The 15501-nt window shown below is 45.0% G+C and overlaps 2 protein-coding genes across 2 annotated transcripts in view; both read right to left on the bottom strand.

Moving 5' to 3' along the window:
- Positions 1 to 15501, bottom strand: part of PELP1 (proline, glutamate and leucine rich protein 1) — a 34255-nt gene that overhangs the window by 17994 nt on the left and 760 nt on the right. The gene's annotated exons all lie outside the window — the stretch shown is intronic.
- LOC136326631 (kinesin-like protein KIF3A) lies at positions 1227 to 3491 on the bottom strand. The gene has a single exon (XM_066262891.1). The coding sequence runs from the start codon at positions 3356 to 3358 to the stop codon at positions 1613 to 1615; it is 1746 nt and encodes a 581-aa protein (XP_066118988.1). The 5' UTR covers positions 3359 to 3491; the 3' UTR covers positions 1227 to 1612.

Below are 15501 nucleotides of genomic sequence, written 5' to 3'. Positions count from 1 at the left end.
TATTACAAGAAATATTTAAAACTTCTTTAAGAAGGAAATAAAAAAGGTAAAAAATATAATAAATGATTAATAAATACATAGTATCAACAATTACTTTTTACTGTTTTTTAACTGACTTTAGAGCGAGAGGAAGGGAAAGAGAGAAAGAGAAAAGTCAATTTGTTGTTCCATTTATTTATACATTCACTGGTTGATTCTTGTATGTGCCCTGACCAGGAATTGAAGAACATGCAACCTTGGCATATTGTGATGACACTCTAACCAACTGAGCTACCCGGCTAGGGCCTAAAAATTACTTTGAATGTAAATAGATTAAATGCTCCAATCAAATGACATAGGGTGTCTCAATGGATAAGAAAATGAAACGTTTACATATGCTGTCTACATTCACTTTAGATCAAAAAACCCCCAAACAAAAAGTTAAGGAATGGAAAATGATATTTCATGGAAATGGAATGGAAAAGAAAAGCTGGTAATGATTGATGCTTCTCATCTCTCCATTCCTGTCTGTCCCTGTCTATCTCTCTCTCTGACTGTCTCTGTCTCTGTAAAAAAAAAAAAGAAAGAAAAAGAAAAGCTGGGGTAGCAATACTTATACCAGACAAAATAGACTTTAACACAAAGGCTACACATAACAAGAGATAAAAGAAAAAGGACCCAGCAGGTCTACTTCTGGGTACTTATCCAAAGAAACCCAAAACATTCATTCAAAAAGTTATATGCAAAAAAGAAAAAATAGCCTGACCAGGTAGTGGTGCAGGGGCTAGAACATTGGACTGGGACGTGGAGTACCCAGGTTCGAGACCCCAAGGTTGCCAGCTTGAGTGCAGGCTCATCTGGTTTGGGCAAGGCTCACCAGCTTGAGCAAGGGGTCACTTGATCTGCTGTGGCCCCCCAGGTCAAGGTACATACGAGAAAGTAATCAATGAACAACTAAGATGCCACAACGAAGAATTGATGCTTCTCATCTCTCTCTTTCCTATCTGTCCCTCTCTGTCTCTCTCTCTCGCTAAAAAAAATAAATGTATGCCAAGGTAGACCTAATCAAGCAGAGCCTCCTTCCAACCCTCTCCTCTCACGTTCTGAGAGCCCCAATGTGGTTTCCTCCTCAGCCCTGCCACAAGTAACCTCTCCTCCCTTGAATGGTCAGATTCCTCTCATAGCCCATTTCACCGCAACCACACTCAGCACTCATTCTTTTTTTTTTTTTTTTTTTTTTTTTTTTATTGAGACTTTAAGTTCATAACATTTACTGAAGTAAAGAGTCAATTACAGTTTCAGGCTTTGCAGAACGCTTTCTTCTCCCTGTCTTTGGCCTTGCTTTCCCCTTGGAAGTCCACGGCCTCTCCAATTTCATCAAGGACTGCCGTAGGCTCTCCTCAGTACAGGCAAGATACACGTGGGAAATGTCCACTTCAAAGGGATCTTTCTCTTTTTTATCAGGAATTGGAGTCTGCTTCCTCATGTTATTTCCTGTATAGGCAACACATTTTAGCTGCCATTCTCCTATGTCTTTATTCCAGTGGACATAGTTTTCAATCATTTCTTGATAATCCTGAGGTATAAAGTGATCAATAATAAGCATCTGAAGTCGAAGCTCCCGGCTAAGTTGTCAAATGTTCTCCAGCAGGCCTTCAATTTCCCTCTGATGTTCTTGTTGAAGATCAGCCATCTCTGACTTCGCGGCCATCAGCATAGTCCAGACTTTCTTTAATTTCTTGGTCTTTCCCTGTGCTTCCTCCTGCAAACTGGTATACTTCTCTTCAATATCCAGGCGTTCTTGTTCTTTCTCTTTCAGCTCTCTGCGCAGCTGCTCAGCCCTCTTCCTCCTCTCCTCCAGCTCCATGTTCGATTCCTCAAGAAGTTTCTCTTGTTCCTCAGCTTTTGCTAACAAATCAACACCACCAACAATGACCTTCTTCTCCAGTGCAGATAATTTCTCTAGCAAAGACTGATGCTCTTGTTGGGCCTTGAGAAGATCCTTTTCTCGTTTCTCTAACTCAGCTTTCGCCTTGTTTCTTTCTTCTTCTTCCATGTCGAGCTTTGTTTCAAGTGCTTTTCTCTCTTCATCAATTTTCGCTTGCATTTCCACCATCTTATCTGGGGAAACTTTCTCTTTACCTGCTTGATCCCTTCTTTTTTTCCTTTTCTCTCCATGTTCTCCAACCTCGCCCTCTTCATCGTCATCCTCTTCTGACCCGCTGACATCAGAGCCTGATATTTCCTCCCCTTCTTCAAGTTTTTTTTTCAGTTCTTCTATTTCTTTCTGAAATTGACGAAGCAAAGTATCCTTTGGATCTTCATTAATTCTAGCTTTATTTTTAATATTCTTAGCACAGTTAGCATACCGTAACATACTGATAGTTTCATCATAATTGTAATCAGCTGGCCCAATATTTGCACACATCATGGTCTTTGAGTTTCCTCCTAAGGAATCCTGAAGACGACGAGTCAATTTAGAGTTACGATAAGGCACATGAGTGCTTTTTCCATCAACCAAGGCAGAAATCACATTACCAAGAGTGGAAAGTGAAAGATTGATTTTGGTAGCCTCCTTGAGGCGCTGTCCAGTAGCTCCAGTTTTTGCTTGTCTTTCTGAGCCAGCAAGATCTACAAGATGGAGCTTCCCCATCCTGACATGCATGTTACCGTCAACACCTTTTTCACTGCATTCTATAGTAATTGTGAAGATGGCATGGGAACGGGAACTATGCTCATTCATATTAGTTGCACCAACAGAACGATTTTTGTGGCCTAGTGTCATAATTCTATCCATATCATCAGCATTATTTACCACATAAGCTGATAAGTCTTTGATATAAACTCCCACATCAGGTCTTTCTTTAACCTCTAATCTCTGTGTCTGATCCTTGCCCAAAAGGTCACGAACTTCTTCATTATATATTTCCAAATAAGATACTCGAACCAAAAATCTTGTATCACCCTCTGCTTTTGCAATATGACCAAATATGTGAGCAAATGAATTTGGAATGATTCCTCTCAGTTCAGGAACAGCTCGAACGCCTTCCATGGTAAAAGTTTTGCCTGTTCCAGTTTGTCCATATGCAAAAATAGTCCCATTGTAGCCTTCAAGAACAGAATCAATAATAGGTCTTACAGTTAAGTTATAAACATCAAGTTGTTTACTCTCTGGCCCAAAAACTGTATCAAAAGTAAATGTCTTTGGAGGTTCATTGGAAGAATCAGTCTTATGTACAGTGATAGTTCCCCTCATTTCATCCACACTGACAGCCTGCTTGTAGCACATGGATTTCTCTCTCTCATTGAGGGGTCGGCACCTAACAACCACCTTCACATTATCACAGCTTTCGGGCTTCTCTGATTTATTGATCGGCATTGTGGCTCCCTCGCGTGCCCGGTGGACGTCCCTCCCCAGGGTGCAGTCCCACCACGCCGGGTTCACGAGAGAGGTTGGCCAAAGACCACCAAAACACCGACCGCTTTGGCGCTCCGAGACTGCGGCTCTTCGGAGCAAGAGTGCGCTCTACGCAGGCGCACTACGAGCTCACTCCATCCCACCACTGGGCTCAGGCTTCCTCCGCCCTTGAATTACGCCTGCCAGCACTCATTCTTTCAATGAACATATATTATGCACTGAGTCTAGTGAAGGAATACAGAGCTGAATAAAATAAAGGCCCTGTTCTCATAAAGGGAAATGTTCATTTATTCAATGAACACTTACTTAATACCTACTTCATGTGAGCCATTGTTTTAGGTGTGGGAAGCTTGTGTTCTAGTTAGAAAAGACAGAAAATAAACAAATGACCAAATAACAGTATGTTGGAAGGTGCTAAGTGTCATAGGGAAAATAAAGGAGAGAAGGGAGGGCAGGGGAGAGGAAGGGAGAGAAGGGCAGAGGAGGCTGGAATAACAGAGATATTTTATGGAGAGTGGGCATAAAAGCTCTCTCTAAAAAGGACATTTGAGCAGAGACCTAAAGGAGAGTGAGGACAAGAAACATTGGTACCCTCATATACTGCTTATAAGAATGTAAAAAGTGGCCCTGGCCGGTTGGCTCAGCGGTGGAGCTTCGGCCTGGCGTGCGGGGGACCCAGGTTCGATTCCCGGCCAGGGCACATAGGAGAGGCGCCCATTTGCTTCTCCACCCCGCCCCCTCCTTCCTATCTGTCTCTCTCTTCCCCTCCCGTAGCCAGGGCTCCATTGGAGCGAAGATGGCCCGGGTGCTGGGGATGACTCCTTGGCCTCTGCCCCAGGCGCTAGAGTGGCTCTGGTTGTGGCAGAGCGACGCCCCGGAGGGGCAGAGCATCGCTCCCTGGTGGGCAGAGCATCGCCCCTGGTGGGCGTGCCGGGTGGATCCCGGTTGGGCGCATGCGGGAGTCTGTCTGTCTCTCCCCGTTTCCAGCTTCAGAAAGGTATAAAAAAAAAAAAAAAAAAGAATGTAAAAAGCCCTGGCCAGTGGTAGAGCGTCTGCCTGGCATGCAGGAGTCCCGGGTTTGATTCCCGGCCAGGGCACACAGGAGAAGCGCCCATCTGCTTCTCCACCCCTCCCCCTTGCCTTCCTCTCTGTCTCTCTCTTCCCTTCCCACAGCCGAGGCTCCATTGGAGCAAAGTTGGCCCGGCTGCTGAGGATGGCTCTGTGACCTCTGCCTCAGGTGCTAGAATGGCTCTGGTCGCAACAGAGCGACGCCCGGGATGGACAGAGCATCGCCCCCTGGTGGGCATGCCGAGTGGATCCCCGTCAGGTGCATGTGGGAGTCTGTCTGACTGCCTCCCCGTTTCTGGCTTCAGAAAAATACAAAAAAAAAAAAAAAAAGAATGTAAAAAGATGCAGCCACTTTGGGAAACAGTCTAGCAGTCCTCAAAAGGTTATACATAGAGCCTTGGCTGGTGGCACAGTGCACAGAGTGTCATCCCAGAGCGACAAGGTCACTGGTTTGATTCCGGTGTCACTGGCTCAACTCCAAGGTTGCCAGTTTGAGCCCTGGTCAAGGCACATGAGAAGCAATCAATGGCACAACTAAGTAGAACAAGTTGATACTCCTCTCTCTTCCTTCCCCCCTCTCAAAAAAAAAAAAAGGGGGCCCTGGCCAGTTGGCTCAGCGGTAGAGCATCGGCCTGGCGTGCAGGGGACCCGGGTTTGATTCCGGGCCAGGGCACATAGGAGAAGCGCCCATTTGCTTCTCCACCCCCCCTTCCTCTCTGTCTCTCTCTTCCCCTCCCGCAGCCAAGGCTCCATTGGAGCAAAGATGGCCCTGGCGCTGGGGATGGCTCCTTGGCCTCTGCCCCAGGCGCTAGAGTGGCTCTGGTCGCGGCAGAGCGACACCCCAGTGGGCAGAGCATCGCCCCCTGGTGGGGCAGAGCGTCGCCCCTGGTGGGCGTGCCGGGTGGATCCCAGTCGGGCGCATGCGGGAGTCTGACTGTCTCTCCCCGTTTCCAGCTTCAGAAAAATACAAAAAAAAAAAAAAAATGGTTACACATAGAGTTACCCATATGACCCAGCAATTCACCCTAGGCATATGCCCAAGAGAAATGAAAATACATGTTCTTTCAAGTCTGTACACAGGCATTCATAGCAGCACTATTCATAATAGCCAAAAAATGGGCCCTTCTCCTCCCTTCCCCTCCCCATCTCTCTCTCTCTCTCTCTCTCTTTCTCTCTCTCTCTCTCTCTTCCCCTCCTGCAGCCATGGCTTGAATGAATGGTTTGAGCAAAGTTGGCCCTGAACACTGAGAATGGCTCCATGGCCTTGGCCTCAGGTGCTAAAATAGCTCATTTGCCAAACAGTGGAGCTGTGGTCCAGCCAGGCCACATGTGAAATGTGTCCCTGCTTCCTACCTCTCACTTAATAAAAAAAATTTTTTTTAATGAAAACAACCCAGATGGATGTATCAACTAATAAATACATAAACAAAATGTAGTACATCCATACAATGGAGTATTAATTGGACATAAAAAAGGAATGATGTTCGGCCCTGGCCGGTTGGCTCAGCGGTAGAGCGTCGGCCTAGCGTGCAGAGGACCAGGGTTCGATTCCCGGCCAGGGCACACAGGAGAAGCGCCCATTTGCTTCTCCACCCCTCCGCCGCGCTTTCCTCTCTGTCTCTCTCTTCCCCTCCCGCAGCCAAGGCTCCATTGGAGCAAAGATGGCCCAGGCGCTGGGGATGGCTCTGTGGCCTCTGCCTCAGGCGCTAGAGTGGCTCTGGTCACAACATGGCGACGCCCAGGATGGGCAGACCATCGTCCCCTGGTGGGCAGAGCATCGCCCCATGGTGGGCTTGCCGAGTGGATCCTGGTCGGGCGCATGCGGGAGTCTGTCTGACTGTCTCTCCCTGTTTCCAGCTTCAGAAAAATGCAAAAAAAAAAAAAAAAAAAAAAAAAGGAATGATGTTCTAAGACATGGAGGAACCTTAAAACATTATGCTAAGTGAAAAAAGCCAGACCCAAAAGGCCACATATTGTATTATTCATTTATATGAATGGTAAAAGTAAGAAAATCTAGAAATGAAAAGTAGATTAGTATTAGTGATTGCCTGAGTCTGAAGGGCAAGGAGAGGGCGGGAGGAAATGGAGTGACTACCAATGGGTAATGTTTCCTTTTAAAGTGATGAAAATTATCTAAAATTGATCATGGTGATGGTTGCACAACTCTACCAAAAAAAACCCCTAAAAACTACTGAATTATACATTTAAACGGATGAATTGTATGGTATGTGAATTACATCTCATAAAGCTGTTTTTTTAAAAAGGCATACTGACAACAACGACAAAAATAAAAAAGATTATTCCAGGCAAAGAGAAAAACAGCAAAGGTTGTGGGATGACAGGACATTTGGCATAGCTGAGGACTGACAAGGAATGGTCACTGGAGAAAAGTGAGCAAGAGAGGGAAGTAATACAAAATGAAGGTCCAGCCTGACCAGGTGGTGGCGCAGTGGATAGAGCATCGGACTGCGATGCAGAGGACCCGGGTTCGGGACCCCGAGGTCACCAGCTTGAGTGCGGGCTCATCTGGTTTGAGGAAAAAACCCACCAGCTTGAACCCAGGGTCGCTGGCTCCAGCAAGGGGTACTCGGTCTGCTGAAGGCCCGCGGTCAAGGCACATGTGAGAGAGCAATCAATGAACAACTAAGGTGTTGCAACGCGCAATGAAAAACTAATGATTGATGCTTCTCATCTCTCTCCGTTCCTGTCTGTCCCTGTCTATCCCTCTCTCTGACTCACTCTCTGTCTCTGTAAAAAATAAATAAATAGGTTGGCTCAGCGGTAGAGCGTCGGCCTAGTGTGCGGAGGACCGGGGTTCGATTCCCGGCCAGGGCACACAGGAGAAGCGCCCATTTGCTTCTCCACCCCTCCGCCGCGCTTTCCTCTCTGTCTCTCTCTTCCCCTCCCGCAGCCAAGGCTCCATTGGAGAAAGATGGCCCGGGCGCTGGGGATGGCTCTGTGGCCTCTGCCTCAGGCGCTGGAGTGGCTCTGGTCGCAACATGGCGACGCCCAGGATGGGCAGAGCATCGCTCCCTGGTGGGCAAAGCGTCGCCCCTGGTGGGCGTGCCGGGTGGATCCCGGTCGGGCGCATGCGGGAGTCTGTCTGACTGTCTCTCCCTGTTTCCAGCTTCAGAAAAAATGGGAAAATAAATAAATAAATAAATAAATAAATAAATAAATAAATAAAAATTAAAAAAAAAAAATGAAGGTCCAGTAGCAGAGTCAGACCTTGTAGAGTTGTAAAGGCAACTGTTGACTTTTATTTTTTTAATTAATTTATTTATTATTTATTCATTTTAGAGAGGAGAGAGAGAGAGAGAGAGAAAGGGGGGAGGAGCAGGAAGCATCAACTCCCATATGTGCCTTGACCACACAAGTGCAGGGTTTTGAACCAGCGACCTCAGTGTTCCCAGGTCGACGCTTTATCCACTGCGCCACCACAGGTCAGGCCTGACTTTTATTTTAAGTGAGATAAAAATCAAGGGGAGAGAGGTGAATGGGACAGAGGAGCAATACTGTCTGATTTATGATTTATTTTCAAAACACAGCAACAACACTTGAGCTACTTTGTTAAGAAGGTAGAAGCAGTCAAATGTAGAAAGTTACTGCAACAACAAAGGGAAGACATGATGCAGCTTAAATAGTGTGGTACTCTGCCCAGGCCGAATGGCTTGGTTGGTTAGACAATCATCCCAAAACGCAGAGAATGCCAGTTCGATTCCTGGTTGGGGGCACGTTCAGGAACAGATTAATGTTCCTGTCTCTTTCTCTCTTTCCCTCTCTCTCTCCCCCCCCCTTCCTCTCTCTCTAAAAATCAATAAAATATTAAAAAAATAAAAATAAAAGTGTGGTACTCTGACCAGTGGTGGTAGCACGGTGCATAGTGTCAACTGGGGATGCTGAGGTCCCAGGTTCAAAACCCAGAGGTTGCAGGCTTGAGCACAGGCTCATCGAAATAATCTCATGGTCACTGGCTTGAGCCCAAAGGTCGCTGGTTTGAGTAAGGGGTCACTAGCTCCACTTGAGCCCCTGGTGCAGGCATGTATGAGAAGAAATCAACAAACAACTAAAGTGAAGCAACTATAAGTTGATGCTTCTCATCTCTCTACCTTTCTTTCTCTCTCAAAAAAAAAAAAATAGTGTGGTAACAGTGGGGATACATCAAATTCTGGATATATTCTGAAGATCAAAAAAACAAGATTTTTTTTTTATTAAGTGAGAGGTGGGAGGCAGAGACGGACTCCCGCATGGGCCCAATCGGGATCTACCCAGCAAAGACCCTACCAGGCAATGCTCTACCAGTCTGGGCTGCTGCTCCACTGCTTGGCAACCGAGCTATTCCAGTGCCTGAGGCAAGGCCATGGAGCCAGCCTCAGCTCACCAGGCCAATTCTGCTCAAACCATTTGAGCCATGGCTGTGGGAGGGGAAGAGGGGTAGGGTGGGGGGAGCAGATGGTAGCTTCCTGTGTGCCCTGACTGGGAATCAAACCCAGGACTTCTACACACCAGGCCAACACTTTACTGCTGAGCCAACCGGTCAGGGTGTCAAGATTTGATAACAAATTGGATATGGATGGGACATAAATGTAAAGGTGATTCCAAGGTGTTTCACTTAAGCAACTAGCCCTTTATTCAGGAAAGGAATATTGTAGGAAGAACAGATTTTCAGGGTAAGAATCAGTTCAGTTTCCGATGTTAAATCTAGGATATCTATTTAACATCAAAATGGAGGTGCCAAATAGATGTTGAACAGGTAAGTCAGAAGTTAGGATAAATCCTGGTTAGAGTATGAATTTGGGAGTTGTCAGTCATGAAGCTGGATCAGCTCATCTCACCAAGGGAGTGAAAAAAAGCAGTACAAGGACTAGGTTCTTGGGTGCTCAAACATTTAGAGGCCAGAGAAGTGAGGAGGAACCTCTAAAGATGACTAGAAAGGAGTGACCAGAATAGTAAGAGGAGAATTGAGAGTGGTATCCCAGAAACCAAGTGAAGAAAAGTTTGTAAGAAGGAAGTGATCAACTATATCAAAAGCTTTTTTTTTACGTGTAGATCACGTAATATGAGGCCCCAAGTTGGACCTTGGAAGTTAGTCTCTTGAACTTCACTGGGGATCTTCAAGAATTACCATATGCCCCAACAAAGGGGTCTTTCGGTGAAGTAGCTAAGTTGGAAGCCTAGGTGGAAGGAGTTTTATAAGACTACCATCATAGTAATAATCCATTCAGAGAAGGTACTTTTGGTGCCAAAACAGGTGGGCAAAAGGATGACAAGACATTTATATGATATAATCTCCCCACAAAAGAAAAAATAATTTTTTTTTTTAGTGAGAGGAGTGGAGGGACAGACAGATAAGAAGGTAGAGAGATGAGAACACCAACTTGTTGTTGTGACTCTTTAATTGTTTATTGATTGCTGTCTCAATGTGTCTTGACGGGGACATATGAGCAAGCAGAATGAGTGCCCCATTGTTCAAGCCAGTGACCTTTGGGCTCAAATCAGCAACCATGAGGTCATGTCTATGATCCCTTGTTCAAGCCAGCAACCCGCACTCAGCCGGATGAGCCCACACTAAAGCCAGTGACTTCAGAGTTTTGAATCTGGGTCCTCAGCATCCTAGGTCGATGCTCTATCTACTATGCCACCACCTGGTCAGGCTGTAAGTTTACGGTGAAGAAACCTAGCAGATATCAACTTAACCCAGTGATCAAAGGTAGCATCACCAGTAATGGGACAAAGAAACATATGTGCCTCCTGATAAAATATACCAAGAATGTCACATCATTTCTGCACCAAGCTGAGAGATATCCTATAAAATAACCATCTTGTACTCTTGAAAAGTGTCAAGATCATGACAAACACAATATGTGATCCTACACTGACTCCCAAACAAAAACTTTTCTTTTGCTATAAGACAACTTTAGGACAATTTATAAAATTTGAGTAACAGCTATAGATTAAATCATTTATGATATCAATGTTAATCTTCTGAATTTGATAGAATGTGGTTATATTAAGGAGCATCCTGTTTTTGGGGAAAAGCACACTGAAGATTTAGAGGTAAAAGGCATTATGTATGGCCTAACCAGGCATTGGCTCAGTGGATAGAGCATTAGCCTGGGATACAGAGGACCCAGGTTCGAAACCCTGAGGTCGCCGGCTTGAGCGTGGGCTCACCAGCTTGAGTGTGGGGTCACTGGTTTGAGTTAGAATCATAGACATGACCCCATGGTTGCTGGCTTGAGCCAAGAAGTTCGCTGGCTTGAAGCCCAAGGTCACTGGTTTGAGCAACAGGTCCTGGTTCAGCTACAGCCCCCATTAAGGCATATATGAGAAAGCAATCAATGAACAATTAAGGTGCTGCAACGAAAAACTAATGCTTCTCATCTCTCTCCCTTCCTGCCTATCTGTCTCCTTCGCTTTAAAAAAATAAAAGGCATTATGTCTGTAGCTTACTCCTACACTGACCTAGAAAAAATATACACAATGAATGATAAATATGCACTTAAAATATTAACATCTGGGCCTGACCAGGTGGTGACGCAGTGGATAGAACGTCGGACTGGGATGCGGAAGACCCAGGTTCGAGACCCCGAGGTCGCCAGCTTGAGAGCGGGCTCATCTGGTTTGAGCAAAAGCTCACCAGCTTGAACCCAAGGTCGCTGGCTTGAGCAAGGGGTTACTTGGTCTGCTGTAGCCCCACGGTCAAGGCACATATGAGAAAGCAATCAATGAACAACTAAGGTATCACAACAAAAAATTAATGATTGATGCTTCTCATCTCTCTCCGTTCCTGTCTGTCCCTATCTATCTCTCTCTCTTTCTCTGTAAAAAATAATAATAATTAACATCTGGGGAACATGAGCAGAGGGAATACAGGAATTCTTTGAACTACTCAAATTTTCTATAAATTTTAAATTATTTGAAAGTAATATTTTAAAAAATGGGAAAAGAATAAAGGACAGCAAGTATAAACAACTCTTCTGAGTTCTGCCATAAAGAGAAGCAGAGAAATGGGAAAGGAGCTAAAAGGGATTTTTTAAAGCAATTTTGAGCTGTACACTGATAAAAATGATACAATAGAGAGGGAAAATCTGATGATGGAGAAGTGGGTTGAATAGCTAAAGAAATATACTTAAGTACAGAGGGCATGTATCTGATGCTCAAGCAGAGGGTAGGCCTTAGATAGGAGCATGATCCAGTTCATCCCTAGTAATGGGAGGGAAGGCAGGGGGCATAGGGCACATGGGCATGGATGCATTAAAGCTAGCAGCTACAGTGGTAGGAGCCTGTGGAAATTTTCATCTTACTGTTTCTACTTTCTCAGCTATGAGTAAAAATGGAGAGAAGTTGTCTAGGAAGGTGGAAATGTAACAGGATTACTAGGCAAATGTAACAGGATTGCTAGGCAACAGTGTGGGGTGATTATGGCCACAAATTTAAAGTAAGACTAGTCAGCAAAGATACATGTTTTTTTCTTCAGCTATACTGAGCAGTGAAGGTGACAGCAAGAATAAACAGATTTAACAAAGAGAGAGTACTGCCAGGCAAGCTCAATGAAGGGAAGAAACAAGGAAGTGATTACAATAAAATTTAAACAGAATAAAAGAGAACATGAAAGATAATAAATTAGTTAATTTCTTTCAAATAGTGATAACTGCTAAGAAAGAAACAAAATAGGATAATATGAAAAAGAAAGTGAACAGGAAATACTGCTTTATTTTAAAGGGTGGTCAGGACAGATTCCTCTGAAATAGTGACAGGTAAGTTGAACCCTAAATGAGTAGCTCACCTTCCCATGAGTTTCCAGCAGTCTCAGCATGCTCCAGAAAAGAGATTAGCTTAGGTAGCTGGAGAACAGTTAAGATAGGCAGGGAGTCATATGAGATGAAGTCAGCATTATGTAGGCCCTAGGGCCTTGTTCAGTGATTAAGTTACTGTAGGGTTTTAAGCAGAATACTGCAATCTTACTGATTTTTTTTAAGAACACTGGCTACTGACTAGGGAACAAGCAGTACAAAGCCCTAGGAATACAAGGCAAAACAAGACACTCAGTCCCTCAAAGCACATGATCTGAGATTTGCTTTAAACACTCCAGGTGGAGAAGAAAAGGCAGAGTAGGATGGTGGAAATTTCATTGGTAAAATGTTCATTATTAAATTTGGTTAACGGGGACAGCATAGACAGAGCAAGGCTGTTTCAAAATACTACTTTCTCTACTTTTCTATAATCTGAAATTTTCCGTAAGTTGTTTAATTACACACACAAAAAAAACAAATCAAAACCAAGTTGTATGGGTGTGGAGAGAGGCTGTATGTATATGTGAAATAAATAAATAGGTCATTTCAATATGGTGTGGTAAAGGATAGCTGCCCATAGCTGGTTTGTGAAGGGTTCCCAAAGGCAGTGACAAATAAGCAGAGAACTGAAAAGATCTGGGAAGGGAAGCAGCACAGGGAGAGATTCCAAGCAGAAAACAGTGAATGTAAAAGCCGAAGGCAAGAAAGCCCAGGTACTGAAGGATTTAAAAAGGCAACAAATATGATCAGGATTTTCCTTCCAAAACTTCACTCCAGTCGCTATGTGGGAAATGGATTAAAAAGAGCGGCCCTGAGCCCTGGCCGGTTGGCTCAGCGGTAGAGCGTCGGCCTGGCGTGCGGGGGGACCCGGGTTCGATTCCTGGCCAGGGCACATAGGAGAAGCGCCCATTTGCTTCTCCACCCCCCCCCCTCCTTCCTCTCTGTTTCTCTCTTCCCCTCCCGCAGCCAAGGCTCCATTGGAGCAAAGATGGCTCGGGCGCTGGGGATGGCTCCTTGGCCTCTGCCCCAGGTGCTAGAGTGGCTCTGGTCGCGGCAGAGCGATGCCCCGGAGGGGCAGAGCATCGCCTCCTGGTGGGCAGAGCATGGCCCCTGGTGGGCGTCCTGGTGGGCGTGCCGGGTGGATCCGGGTCGGGCGCATGCGGGAGTCTGTCTGACTGTCTCTCCCCGTTTCCAGCTTCAGAAAAATACAAAAAAAAAAAAAAAAAAAGAGCAAGAGTGAAGGAAGAAAAACCAGTTAGGAGGCTGTTGCTATAATCCAAGCCAGAAATTGTGAGCTGTACTAAGGTAGTTGTATTTTAGAACTGACTTTACAGTACCTATGGGAAAGCAATGTTGGTGATTAAGCCTAGATGGATAGACCAATCAATGGATCTCTTTTTCTCTGAAGCTCCAAGACTATTTACTTATCTTCATTACTCATCTCCACTAGACTAGAAACTCTCTAAGGGATTTGTCTTATTTATCTACCTAGAAATGAGCAATAGTAGCTAACACTTTACAGATACTCAATAAATGTTTACCGAATGAAAATCTATGGGGAAACAAAGGAAACCATACAGTTCCACATGTTGAAAATCCAATTCCAGAAACAAAAGTAGAAAAATAATTCAAGGCAAAATATAACCAAAAATGTGGTGCACGGCCTGACCTGTGGTGGCAGAGTAGATAAAGCATCAATCAGGAATGCTGAGGTCACCTGTTTGAAATCCTGGACTTGTCTGGTCAAGGCACATATGACAAGCCTGACCAGGCGGTGGCACAGTGGATAGGGCGTCAACCTGGGACACTGAAGACCCAGATTCAAAACCCCAAGGTTGCCCGCTTGAGCACGGGCTCACCAGCTCGAGCGCAGGGTTGCAGGCATTGAGCAATGCATCGCTTGCTCGGCTGGAGCCATCCCCCCCACCCACCCAGTCAAGGCACATATGAGAAGCAATCAAAGAACAGCTAAAGTGCCACAAGTAGGACTTGATGCTTCTCATCTCTCTCCCTTACTGTCTGACTGTCCCCCTCTTTGTCTGTCTCTCTCCCCTTCGCTAAAAAGAAAAAAAAGGCACATACAACAAGCAACTACTGCTACGAGTTGATGCTTCCTGCTCCTCTCCCCCCATCTCTCTCTCCTCTCCAAAATCAGTAAATAAAATCTTTAATAAAAAAAATGTGGTACAGGGAATATTAAAGGGAGAATTCTAGTTTCACCCTTAGCTTCTTTCCTCAAATATCTACTAGACTTTAGACACTTAAGATAAAATAAACAAGACATTAAGTTCATGTAGCTCACCTTCAGGAAGAAAGGGAAAACTTGAAAAAGATGAAAGAAATCACACATTTTTAGCAGAATAGATATTTCAGAAATACTTAGGAACCACGTGAATCAAAGGAGGATTTAGAAGGAAAATATATAATCAGTTCCTGCTTCTGAAACTGGGCTGAGATAGAAGAGGCATGATTTTGTCACCCTCAACAATGAGTAATGTTAATATGAGTAAAAAATGAGGTTATCCCTCATAAATTTGGGGCTAACTGAATCACCCAGCAGGTTGTGACAACCCTCTTCCTGGAAGGCAGCACAGAGCTGAGAAGGTCCCAGTAACAAAGGCTCAATAAGAAAGACCTCATGCACATTGGTCCAGAAGCACAGGTAGAATCTGGAAGAGGATTGGGGGAAAGGATGGAGTGCAAGAGATATTAAAGGCATAGGTTAAACATGTTATGTCTTCTTAGAATCAGTGCTTCGCCTGGGCAAAACGGGGGTTCGCGTTATGAATGGGGAATGACAAAGATAGGGAAAGGGGAGGCAGGATCTAAAAACTACTCGGAGGATTAAATCAACAGGACCTGATAGAGTGCATATGGAGGTGTGTTAGCAAAAAGAGAAGTGTTTAGGATGGATGACATTCAGGATTCTAGCTTGCAGATTGAAAGAATATTAGGTTCTGCTCTTAGTATAATCCAAAGAACCGTTCTAAGCCAGTCTAAAAAGCTCTGCATGACCTGTCCACTACTTACCCACGTCACCGGCCTCATAGAGCCCACTCTCTTCCCCTCCACCTGGGTCCCAGGCACAATGCCCTTCTTTTCGGTTCCTTCTTACCATAGGGCCTTCCCACATGACCTTCCCAGTGAATGAACCACCTTTCCCATTCTTTCCCTACCCAACCCCTACTCTTCCTTGGCTGTCTCAGCTGAAACTCCAGTACCTCTAACCTAATTCTCCAC

This window comes from Saccopteryx bilineata, chromosome 2 (genome assembly GCF_036850765.1).
Source record: "Saccopteryx bilineata isolate mSacBil1 chromosome 2, mSacBil1_pri_phased_curated, whole genome shotgun sequence".
In the NCBI taxonomy this organism is placed as follows: domain Eukaryota; kingdom Metazoa; phylum Chordata; class Mammalia; order Chiroptera; family Emballonuridae; genus Saccopteryx; species Saccopteryx bilineata.
This window is presented reverse-complemented; position numbering and strand designations above follow the sequence as displayed.

Bases quoted from the DNA above. Each gene is read 5' to 3' on its own strand.
- LOC136326631 (XM_066262891.1), bottom strand. From the start codon at position 3,358: ATGCCGATCAATAAATCAGAGAAGCCCGAAAGCTGTGATAATGTGAAG.